At 49.3% G+C, this 12,684-nt stretch overlaps 2 protein-coding genes across 6 annotated transcripts in view; both read left to right on the forward strand.

The window, feature by feature from the left end:
* Window positions 1-12,684, forward strand: part of PPP2R5D (protein phosphatase 2 regulatory subunit B'delta) — a 1,176,261-nt gene that overhangs the window by 78,496 nt on the left and 1,085,081 nt on the right. The gene's annotated exons all lie outside the window — the stretch shown is intronic.
* The window catches only part of KLHDC3 (kelch domain containing 3), a 51,771-nt gene that overhangs the window by 7,526 nt on the left and 31,561 nt on the right, over window positions 1-12,684 (forward strand). For all 5 annotated transcript variants that reach the window (XM_019549009.1, XM_019549011.1, XM_019549008.1 and 2 more), the window contains exon 2: window positions 4,986-5,232. In XM_019549009.1, the coding sequence (XP_019404554.1) occupies window positions 5,079-5,232 (154 nt within the window). In that variant the 5' untranslated portion in view covers window positions 4,986-5,078. The remainder of the gene's footprint in view (window positions 1-4,985; window positions 5,233-12,684) is intronic.

Consider the following 12,684-nt stretch of genomic DNA (forward strand, 5'->3'; position numbering starts at 1 on the left):
GGACCTGCCACTGATGAACCCGTGTTGGTTGCCCCTAAGCATGCAGTCCCCTGCTGGCCCCTTCTGGGTGTGTGCCAGCATAATTTTCTCGAACAGCTTGTCTAGGATCGAGGTAAGACTAACTGGCCTATAGTTTCCTGGGTCTTCCTTCCTCCCTTTTTTCTACTTGGAGAGGCTGGTATGGAGGTAAACTAGTAAAGTGTGATGGTCAGAACTGAAGGGGGAAAACATGCTTCTTGAACATTTGCTAATTATTTCTTGATATGTTATTCAGATATGCATCTCTTGCTTGTCTTGAACAGGTTATGGGTTGCTAATGACTCGAGTAGCTGAAGAGCATCTAGGAGGACAGTTATCATCAGGGATCCTGATTTTCTGTTTAAAAAAATCACAAATTCTTTGATTAAAAAAATGCAAATTCTCTGATTTTAAAACCCCAAGATCCACATTTTTCTGCAATTAAAATGAAATGCCTCTCCCTCTCTATAAGTATCAGTCAAACACAATTTTTACTGATATATTTAAAAATTTAAATATATCATTCCTCGCCCCACATCTCACTCCGTGGTGCTGATCAGACCTGATATACTGATGCCCTGCCCATAGCATTGCCCCTCACTCCTGATCCACAGCCCTCTGGCCCTGCCAGCACCCCTCACTGCTGCTGCCCTTCACTCCCAACCTACAGTCCCCCTGACCCTGCTGGTGCCCCTAAATCCCCACCTGGAGCCTGCCACTCCCCAAGCCCTGCTGGAGGGGGCCCACAGCTGCCACGGCTATGGGGTCAGGGGCCCAGGTCCACAGTGCCTGAGCCCTGGCTGCTGCCCATGGAAAGCGGCAGCTGCCGCACCCTGAGCACAGCATGGAGCCTGGCTCCTCCCCCCCTGCCGTGGGTGGCATGGCTGGAGTGGAGCTCATGAGTAGGGGCAGATGTGGGTTGGTGGCTGTGGGCTTGGGGCTCCCCACCCTGCTCCTGGGGGCCTCTGCAGCCCAGTGGGTAGGACCCAGTGTGGCAGGGCAGGATGAGGAAGCGTGGAGCTGCCATTGGGAGCCTTGCACCACTATGGTGAAGCGTTCCCTGCCCACCTGGCAGCAGTGGGTGACAACTCCACACTGTCATCCCCTCTGGTGCCAGGCAGGCAGGAGACGCCTCAGCATAGCATACAGGGCTCCTGGTGATGGCACCAAGCCTCCCCTTCCTGACCCACCCTACCACACTGGGTTTCCCATGCTGAGCCATGGAGGCCTCTGTGGGGAAGGCAACAGGGCAGGGAGCCCTAAACCCACAACCTCCAGCCTGTATCTGTCCCCCACACATGACAAATCTGGGGGTCATGTGCCCCCCTATGCCCTCCCCTGGGAGTATGCATAGTAGTGGGGAGCCAACCCCCTGCCACCCCTCCCCCCCATGACAAGCCACGCACAGCTCCATCCCCCTCTCCATCTAGACCTTACAGCCACATATTCCTGCCCCAGCCTTGGGCCCCAAGGTCCACACACTGTGTCAGCTGGGCACCACTCCCAGCCGTGCCTCCCTCCCTATGAGGGCCTCATTTCCCTCCCCACCCCCGACTTACCTTGCAAGGAGCTGCTCCATGCTGCCTGCATACACGTGCATGTGGTGCCTTCTGCCTGGTCACTCTCCTCCTACTCCCCCTGGCTCCTTGCAGGATGGAACTTTGCCAGCCTGCAAGGGAAAACCCACCATTTTCCATGTTTTTCTCCTTTAAAGAAATTCTTATCATAAAAAGAGAAAATGCATGTTTCTGTCCTTAAAAAGAGAAAATCCATGTTTTATTGTGTTTTTCCATGGTGAATGGAAAACCTGGATCCCTTGTTATCAGCCTCTGATAATCAAAGGATATGAGAAAAGTATGTGGGCAAACATCCCATAGCTAAGATTTTTAGGGCATCTGAAAGTTTTGGTGCATTTTTAATGCAAACATTTTTAAAAAATAATTAGTGTTGTTCTTCATTGAGAATTGCTCCGGGATTGTGGCTTGGAGTCCCTGTAGTTCACTGGTACAATCCTTGCTTACTACATAAGAGACTTGGGTTCAGTTCCCAGATACTTATACAAATACAGCCATGGAGGCACCAAATGTTTGGACCCGGTCTAGCCTTTGGATTTGGTTCTGGTGACCTAAAGGGGGGATGGAAAGTCTAGGCATCCTTCCCTCCTCCAAAACTCCTACATAGGCATATGCATCGAAGGTCTGGGTGACTTCTCATGTATACACTGCTATCTGGAAGGACCAACAGTTGTCAAATTCTAAAATTGCTTCTTTGTGGGACTGTGCCTTGGAGTTGCCTGTGGTTCAGTGGTAGAATTCTTGCCTGCCCCACAGGAGATCTGGGCTTGATTCCTGGATGCTTATTAAGGGTGCACCAGGAGAGATTTTGGGGGTCGATACTGATCCAATTTCCGATACAGCTGGTAAGTCTGTTGTGGAAGGGGAGAGGGGAGGGAAAGGACATGGGGGTGAGGGGGAGCAGATCAATGTCTCCTGAGGTGAGGGAGGAGTGGGGCTGGGGCAGGGCAGGGCATGCGACAGAGCTACAGCTAATCCAGGGTGTGCAGGCTGTAGGGAGCAGCTCCTGCCCCTCCTTACATCCGGGGGGGCGGGGGCAGGCAGATGTGTCCCCAGATCTGCACAGGGCAAGGCAGGCTGCAGCTGCAGAGTGGGGCTGAGGCAGCACTGGGCTCTTCCTGGTGGGGGCTGGGCCGGGGCTGTGCTCAGGGCAGATGGTGGTGGCATTGGAAGGGGGCAACTTAGGGGGGTCTGGCCACCCCAAATTTTGCCATAGCCCCCTTTCCAGCACTGCTGCTGCTTGCCCTGAGCACAGCCCCAGCTCAAGGCCCACTCTGCACTGGGAAGAGCCTGGCACAGCCCTGGCCCCAGCCCATAGCTGCAGCCCTCCCCACCTTCCCCGTGTAGACCTGCGGCTCATGAGTCCCCCCGCCCCGTGTTCTCCCGGGGTGTGCACAGTGGCAGTGCCCACCTCCCTGCACCCTCCAGATGAGCTGTGGCTCCATCCTGTGACCCACCCCAGCTTAGCATTGCCTACCCCAGTCCCTGCCCCACTCCCTCCCCCTCACTGGAGGGGGCATTAATCTGCCTCCCCATGCCCCTTCTATCCCCTCTCCCTTTTCACCACAACAGACTTACCAGCTGCATGCTGGTCTCCAAGCTGCTGGGCTGTGCTTCTCGCTGCCTGCATGCTGTGCTGCGACTGTGCGCACATGCAGGCATTTATTGGCCAAATTATTGACCATGTTAGGCCAATTTTTCCAATACAATCAATTTTCTTTATATTGGACCAATGTATTGGTACACCTCTAACACTTATACAACTGCAGCCATGGAGGCACCTAAGATCTGGACTCAGTCGGGACCTTTGGATTCTGTTCTCAAAGGCCTAAAGGGGGAATGGAAGGTCTGGACAGCCTCCACTCCTCCATATTCCTGCCTAGGCATATGTATTGAAGGTCTGGGTGACCTCTCTTGCATACACCATGACCCAGTAGGACTGATGGTTGCCATACCATGGTGGGGAATATGCTTTAGTTCCAGAACTCCTGGAGCCATCTTCAAAATGTGCAGCCCCATCTTCCTTGTGGCTCTGAATATTTTGTGTGAGACCAAGCAAGGCTCCAAGACCCAGAATCTCATTGCAACTGCCATAAACAGTGTGCATTGGCTATACTGACTTCCCTTTTCCAGGCTTGTTGAAGTTCTAGTCCTCCCATAACTTGTTTTTTTAACTGCACTACATATTAGTAGAGACCTACCAAAGTCGTGATTTTGCAAAATCTGGCATTGCCTGCAAAATTCACAGGGGGAAAAAAATTATTGAAAAGAAAATTCTGGCTCTCCAGAGCAAGCTGTGGCAGCCGGGCAGGGAAGAGAAGAGGAGGCTTTACCTGCTGAAAGAGCTGCCAGCAAAATGGCTGCCAACCATGCCCCTCACTGCTGACTGGCTGGGAGGGCTGCCTGTCATGTGGTCCTACTCCTCTCCACCAATTGCCAGTGAAGGGCGGAGCCACATGATAGTCCTCACAACCAGTCAGTGGCGGGGGTGATATGACTGGCATCCTTTATAGCCAAACAGAGGTAAGTGGTGGGGCCCTTGGTGGCTAATTAGAGGCATGGGGAGGGGAACCACTGATATAGTTTATGGACCATTCACAGCATCTGACAAAATAGGTTGTAGCCTAGAAAAGCTCATGCCTCCCTGAACAACTTAGTCTGTAAAGTGCTACCCTGCTGTGCCATATGCCTGACTTCAGACTAACGTGTAACTATCTCTGTGAATTTTAATTTCAGATAAGTACATACTGGGTGCATCTACATGTTCATTAATGCACTGTACTTACTGCACATTAAGTTAATCACTGCACAGTAACTCATACTACTGTTTCCTGAGCAGTTCAGATCCCCTTCTTCACTGAGACTGATGTGGGTTGAACTGTATCTTTACTCCATTCTACAGTGCTTAAAGAAGCTTCCTCCTATGCTGGCCTTCCTTTCAAACAAGGTTGTGAAGATTTTTATAGGCACCTCTATCCAGATGGGAAATAAAATCTGAAGAGAAGGTTGTTGGTTCAGGGGAAAGGAAGGCTTCCTTTGCATCTGGCCTTGTGGGCCTGATGAGTGGCATGGACTGGTTTGCAGGCCTGAACCTGTGCGCTGGAGCTGGCCCTGCATGCGGGAGCCAACCCTACGACAGACCAGTGATCTAGCATGCAGGGCTATATCATCAAGCCTGTGGGGCTCCCCACAGCAATTAATGCTGCCACAACTCTCCTGCCACCAAATTTCCAGACCCATGGTGAATCTTGCAGGCTGGATGACATGGCTTCCCAGGCTAGATCTGGCCTTCAGCCCAGAGGTTGAGTGCCACTAATGTAGCACATGGGGATCATTGGGAGATTCTGAGGGTTTGGGATGCTTCTACTGAGCATTACATTCTGTTTGTCACAGAACTAGGTGGCTCTTGGACAGCATGGAGGCAGCCTTTTGGATATGAAGCTGGAGTGTCCCCAGCTTTGAAGGACGGATCATTCACAGAAAGGAATGTTACGGTGGACAGTGCACTTGGAAGGTGGGCCCCGAAGAGTGAACCATGCTGCTGTGGCTGTTGGACACAAAGTGTATTCCTTTGGTGGGTACTGCTCTGGTGAAGACTACGAGACTCTGCGGCAGATTGATGTCCATGTGTTTAATGCAGGTAAGAGCACTAAGCACAGATTGGGATTTGCAAGTCACAACTGTTTGGTCATTCTGTCAAACTGCCATTTCTCTTAAACCAAGTTTTCTGGCTGGTCTGCTTACTATGCCTGCTGCTGCTTAAGAAGGCACCAAACCAAAGCAGCCTTCTAGCTCTCATGGAGCTTTGAAAGCACTGATTCTTGGGGATGGAATCTCTTCTGTTATGTGATGCACCTATAGGTACAAAGCTTTATCTCCAGCTTAAGGGTTATGCATAATGGAGGATGGTGCTGTTGTGAGGACAAAGTGACTGAAACTAGACTTCTTTGGAGGGTGGAGGTGGCTGGGTGTACCAGGAATCCAAGATGGAATAACAGGTGGGCATTGAGAGAAAGCTGTAGCTTGATACCCATAGATCTCAAAAGTCTTTGTGGTGTTTCTTAACCAGGGTGCTGCAAAACCTGCCGGGGTGCTGTGATCCCAATACTGGTGCTGCCACTGTGGGGTGAAATTGCCCTGTGTGCCTGTTTTTGGGAAGTACATTGGAGCTGTAATAAAGACATGCCTGCCTACATTACACAGACTCTTCCTGGTTCTGTTCTGACTTGCCTCTTGAAAACAGAGGTGTGCAGGACAGTTCCCCCTGCCCCATGTGCCTCTGTTTCTAGGAGACACCATGCAGGTTCAGACTGGAAAAGGCTGTGACAAGAGCATGTGCTCTGGCCACAGACACTTCCCAGTCTGGCTCTAAAGGAGCTGTGTGGCTTTAGCGGTAGCAGTGGGATGAATATAATATGATGATCCAATCAATTAATAACATATTCATTAATAATACACATATACTATTTATATTATAATATTCATAGTATATTTATGTTAGTATTTTAATGGGATGCTGCCGAATTCAGCAACGTTTTAGAAGAGAGCCTTGAATCTAAAAAGGTTGAAGTCATTGCCTTAAGAGGTTCCTTCATCACTCTGTAGAGCACTTGATTTGTCAATGGAGAGTGGACTAGTAGCATGTCACCAGTCCTCTTCTAATAGAGAAGCAGTCTGAGAGAGTTGTCATCATGATAAGCTTTGTTCAAGGGTGGTTGACATCCTTTGAATAATGAACAATTCTTTTTTATACCTCCAAAATCCTGTCACTTGCACTTAGGGAACTAGGAGATCAATCGCTTGCAAAAGGTAAAAGCCATGTGAACCTGGGAATGATCCCAGGCTCTTGGCTTCCTGTTAATCATGTCTTGCAAGTTATCCTCAGAACACTCTCTACACAGCGCTGCTTATGGGATGCACCAACAGAGTACAGCTTTTATGATAGAAACTTTACTAGCAGAGCTCACTGGAGTTCTCTTGCCTTCCTGTCTCTCTTTCAATTCCTAAACATCAAAGGGGTGTGGTGCTGCAGCGATCTTGGGCCATGCCTGTGCTAATCCCTTACAATACTAGGTGGCACTGCACTGTGTGGAAAGACACCGTACTGCTCTGTGTGTGCCAACGTGAAGCCAAAAATGTAGCCACCCTAGTGAGGTTCTGAGGACAGAATAAATGGCTGTCTTTCACAGTGCTACATTAAGGAAAACCCTGAGGTAAGTGGGGCAACAGGGGAGGCGCTCTTGTACTTTCTGAGAACTCAGGGCAATCAACTAGTTACCTCAGGTGCCTGTACACAAATGCACCTGGGAAACGAGCAGAGAGCAGGAAGAATTGGAAGTCCTTGCATAGTCATGGAACATTGATGTGATTGGAATAACAGAGGCTTGGTGGGATAGCTCACAGGACTGGAGCACTGTCATGGATGGGTATAAACTGTTCAGGAAGGAAAGGAAGGGGAGAAGAGGAGGAGGAGTTGCACTTTATGTAAAAGCCATAGGATTGCTCAGAGCTCCAGTATGAAACTGGAAATGGGCCGGTTTAGGGTCAGAAGAGAGAGCAACAAGGGTGATGTCGTGGTGAGGGTTTGCTGTAGACCTTTTTAACCTTTTTTAAGCAGAGTACCCCTCCTGGTGGGTACTTCTTCTGGACACAGAACAAGAGGGAGTGTTAGGCTGACAGACAGCCAGGCATGGAGCCGGCGGCACGGGGAGCTCACACATGGCTGTTACTGCCATGTATACGCTTTCTGTTGCTGCCAGGCACCGCATTCCCGTGCCCAAGTATCCCTGCTTTCCTGCGTTGCCAGTTTTGCATCCAGCCAGCCATCAGGATCCCCTCCTCCCAGCACACTGTGGCAGCACAGGGAGCTTACACGTGGCAGCCACCCCTGCCACCATCTATACACACAGCGCCACCGCTGCGTGCCAGTGGCGGGGGGGGGTGCTGACGGCCAGCTGCACATGAAGCCAGCGGCACAGAGAAGCAGGGATACTTGGGTGCAGGAAAGTGGTGCCTGGCAGCAGCATGGAGTGATGGATGGTGGTGGTGGCCCGCCCAGCGCTGCTTTCCTGCACCCAAGTATCCCTGCTTCTCCATGCTGCTGGCTTCACATGCAGCCGGTTGTCAGCACTCTCTTCCCCTGCAGTGCATGGCGGTAGTGCTGAGCATATAGATGGTGGTGGGGGCGGCCACTGCATGCGAGCTCCCTGTGCTGCTGCCACGTGCCAGGGGATGCTGTTGGCCAGCGGACATGAAGCCGGCAGCGTGGAGAAGGGTGGATACTTGAGCGTGGGAAAGCAGCATACGTTCCCCAGCAGCAGTGGCATGGAGTGATGGATGGTGGTGGCGACCTCATCTCCCACGCCGCTGCTTCCCAGGTACCCCCGCTTCTCCGCGCTGCCAGCTTCACGTCCAGCCAGCTGTCAGCAACGCCCCTTTCCCCCCCGGCCAGCCGGATGCAAAGCTGGTGGCATAGAAAAGCAGGGATACTTGTGCGCAGGGAAATGTCACATGGTGGCAATGCAGAGTGATGGATGGCAGCGGTCCTGCCCCCGCGCTGCTACTTCCCAAGTACCTGCACTTCTCTGAGCTGCCGCCGTGTACCCACAGTTGACAACTCTGCTACAGACTTCCAGACCAGGAGGAAGTGGTGGATGAGGCTCACTTTAAACAGCTAGTCAAAGTTTCCCAATTACAGGCCCTGGTTCTAACGGGGGACTTCAGTAACTCTGACGTCTCCTGGGAGGGCAATACAGCAGTGCACAGGCAATCCAGGAAGTTTTTGGAGAGTACTGGGGACAACTTCCTGATGCAAGTGTTGGAGCAGCCAACTAGGGGTCATGCTCTTCTTGACCTGATGCTGATAAACAGGGAAGAATTGGTGGGGAATGTACTAGTGGATGGCAACTTAGGCAGCAGCAACCACAAGCTGATTGAGTTCAGGATTCTGAGGGAGGGAAGGATGGAGAGAAGCAGAGTAAGGACCCTGGACTTTGGAAAAACAGACTTCAACTCACTCAGGGAACTCGGGGGCAGGATCCCCTGGGAAGCCAGTCTGAGGGGGAGAGAAGTCCAGGAGAGCTGGTTGTACTTTCTAGAAGCCGTACTGAGAGTGCAGGAACAAACCATTCTGATGTGCAGGAAGACTAGCAAGTATGGCAGAAGACCAGCTTGGCTTAGCAGGGAACTCTTCAGTAAACTAAATCACAAAAAAGAAGCTTATAAGCAGAAACTTGGACAAACCACTAGGAAGGCGTATAAGAGTATTGCTTGAACAAGCAAGGATGAAGTCAGGAAGGCCAAAGCACAGCTGGAGTTTCAGTTAGCAGGGGATGTGAAAGGAAAGAAGAAGGGTTTCTACAAGTACGTCAGTAACCATAGGTAACACATAGGGGAGACACAGAGACACATGCCCTCCCCACCCCCGAGATTGGCTGTCGCCAGCGTCTGCAGGTGGCCCCTGCTTACCGCTGCCTGCCGACTACAAATGGTGCCCCCCCAGTGTCAGGAGGCACCAGTTGTTCATGTGAGTAACAAGAGAAAGATCAGGGAAAGTATGGGTCCCTTACTGAATGGGGGAAACAACCTAGTGACAGAGGATGCAGAAAAGGCTGAAGTGTTCAATGCCTTTTTCACCTTAGTCTTCGCAGCCAAGGTCAGCTCCTAGACTACTGCACCTGGCGGTACAGTTTGGGGAGGAGATGAGTAGCCAAAAGTGGTGAAAGAACAGGTTAGGGACTATTTAGAAAAAAGTGGACATATATAAGTCTATGGTGCTGGGTGGGATGCACCCAAAGGAGGGTGCTGAGGGCATTGGATGATGTGATTGCAGAGTCATCAACCATCAGCTTAGAAAACTCATGATCAGAAGAGGTCCTGGATGATTGGAAAAGAGCAAATCTAGTGCCCATATTTAAGGAAGAGAAGAAGGAGGATCCAGGGAACTACAGAGCAGTCAGCCTCACCTTAGTCCTTGGAAAAATCATAAATTAGATCCTCAAGGAATCCATTTCTAAGCATTTGGAGAAAAAGGTGGTGACAGGCAGCATGGATTCACCAAGGGCAAGTCATGCCTGAACAACTGGATTGCCTTCACAAGGTGACTGGCACTGTGAATGCAGGGAGACTGGTGTATGTGGTGTACCTTGATTTTAACAAGGCTTTTGATATGGTCTCCCACAACATTGTTGGAGGTGACCTAAGGAAGTATAGGTACTCCTTACTTAACCTTATCCCAGTTAACTTTGTTTTATTATTACGTCCCTGATCTATTAGAGAACATACTCATTTAGAGTTGCATGATGTTCGGTTATAACATTGTTTGGCCACCACCTACAAGTAGGTAACTACTGTGATATAATTGGATTTACTTAATCTCATTTAGCTTAAAGTTGCATTTTTCAAGAACGTAACTACGATGTTATGCGAGGAGTAGCTATATGGACTAGATGAATGGACTGTAAGGTGGATAGAAAATTGGCTGGAACATAGGGCTCAGAGAGTAGTAATCAATGGCTCGATGTCTAGTTGGCAGTGGGTATAAGGTGGAGTCCCCAAGTGGTCAGTCCTGGGGACAGTTTTGTTTATATCTTCTTCAACAACGTGGACAATAGCATAGACCAGTGGTTCCCAGCCTTTTTAGACCACAGACCAGAAGTGATCACGGACTGGCAAACAGCAGACCAGAAGTGACCAGCATACTGCAGAGCAGCAGCCAGCCCTTTTTTATACTCCGGGTCCAGCAGCTGTAGCCTGAGGGTTGGGAACCCCTAACATAGAGTGCACCTACAAGAAGTCTGCAGTTGACACCAAGCTAATAGATATGCTGGAGAGTAGGGCTAGGATACAGAGTGACATAGACAAATGGGAGGATTGGGCCAAAAGAAATCTCATGAGGTTCAACAAGAACAAGTGCAAAGTCCAGACTTAGGACTGAACAATCCCATGCACCGGTACAGGCTGGGGGCTGATTGGCTGGACAGCAGCTCTGCAGAAAAGGCCCTGGGGATTACAGTGGACAGTAAGCTGGGTATGAGCCAGCAGTGTGCCGTTGTTGTCAAGAAGGCTAACGGCATACTGAGTTGCATTGGTAGGTGTGTTGCCAGCAGGGCACAGGGAGTGATTATTCCCCTCTATTCAGCACTGATGAGGCCACATCTGGAGTACTGTATTCAGTCTTGGGCTCCTCACTACAGAAAGTATGTGGACAAATTGGAGAGAGTCCAGCAGAGGGTAACTAAAATGGTGAGGGGGCTTAGGTATGTGACTTCTGAGGAGAAGCTGAGGGAACTGGGTTTATTTAGTCTGGATAAGAGAAGACTGAGGCGGGATTTAATAGCGGCTGTCAATTACCTGAAGGGGGTTTGAAAGAGGATGGAGCTAGACTGTTATCAGTGGTGGTAGATGACAGAAGAAGGAGCTGTGGTCTCAAACTGCAGCAAGGGAAGTTTAGGTTAGATATTAGGAAAAATGTTAGGGTCATAAAACACTGGAACAGGTTACCCAGAGAGGTTGTGGAATCTCCATCCTTGGAGGTTTTTAAGACCCGTCTAAATAAAGCCTTCACTGGAATTATCTAGTTGGGGATGGTCCCACTTTTAGCAGGGGGTTGGACCTCCTGAGGTCCTTTCCAGTCCTAATTTTCTATGGTTCTAATGAACCTACACTGCTACTGGTTTGGAGTAGTACAGTATTTAGTATTGAGCTGCCTGGCATGGTAAATGACCAGTAAAAAATGCCTTTAGTGTCTGCCAGCTGCTTGTAGCAACCGGTCCAGTTCCTTAGATATATGCTTATTTAATGTTATGAATTTTTAGTGTTAAAGCTTTGCACGTTACTTTTATTCTGCAAGACTTTCATGGCCACAAAAGGAAGAACTAGGATCTCAAATGCTGTTCCTCCTGTCTAGCTCTTCTGGCATTAGACCTGTGCACTTGGTACCTTCTCAACCATAGAGCAGGGTGTTTGCTTTCATAATGCCTAGTTTGTAGCATATTCATTCCCAGGGCAGGGAAATATATAACAGGCTTCAGGGTGTTGTGGGAACATGGCTTCTCAACCAACTTGTGAATGAGAACTTTAGACTCAGGAACTTTTTATCCAAGGAAATACAGTATGTGGTGTACAGAGGCAGCTGTTCAGTGAAAAAGAACTCAAGTAATGGTGGGCAGCGCTGAATACCAAGGTACCAGGTTGCAATTAAAGACTAAAGAATTCACCTCTGCAGTTGGGAAGAATGGAGGTGACAGACTATCCTGGATCTGCATGGTGTTTCCAAATTTATCTCTCTAACTCCAGTTGCAAAATTGTCTTGGATCTGGAAAGATTCAGGAGCCCCAAGACCAGAAGGGGCTAGCCTCTTACCTCTTTTTCTAGAACTTCTGCCAGATGGGCAGATAAAAGGAAATGATTAACTTCTGCTTCACCTCCCAAACTTCATTCTTCTTGATCCACTGTTAATTCCAAGTGTTTGGATCCATAGTCTAAAGCAGAATTGGATCATCTGTTCCTTCTGTGTGAACTCTGTATCCTTAAAAGAAAGTGCACATGGGTCAATGGGTGGCTTTCAGCCTCGGAATCTGCTGTGTGTCATTGTGCCATTCCGATTCACTTGTTTACTGATTCTACAGCACATCCCGAACACTGGATAATTTCGGTAACTCCAAGAGTCTCAGGAACTTTACCTTTGCCCTGATTATGAACAAGGAAGGAGAAGAGTCTCTTGCCTTAATGCAGGATACCTTCTCTGAGTTAGATACACATGGGTGCACAAATAGACATCTAGGCCTGTGATAGGGAAACTTTTGCCATCTTTTTGAGACCTGGCACTCTGCTACAGTTATAAATTGTAAGTTATCATGTTGTTAGTGGCATGCCAAATCAGTTGATTGCTAGTATTTTTTTGCTACCTCTGTCCCAGATGGAGGGAACTGACAAAATGACAATACTTAGAGTTAGCAGGTAGAGAAATATTTTGAGAGTATCCTTTGTCTTAAGGTTTGAGCCATGTGTAACTATGAAACTATGTTACCATATTCCTACTTTAGCTGCAGAGTCAGTTGGATGCAGAGGATCATCTTTCATAAAGTATATC

The sequence above is a fragment of the Crocodylus porosus genome, unplaced genomic scaffold (assembly GCF_001723895.1).
Source record: "Crocodylus porosus isolate Cpor-Errol unplaced genomic scaffold, CroPor_comp1, whole genome shotgun sequence".
Taxonomy (NCBI): Eukaryota; Metazoa; Chordata; order Crocodylia; family Crocodylidae; genus Crocodylus; species Crocodylus porosus.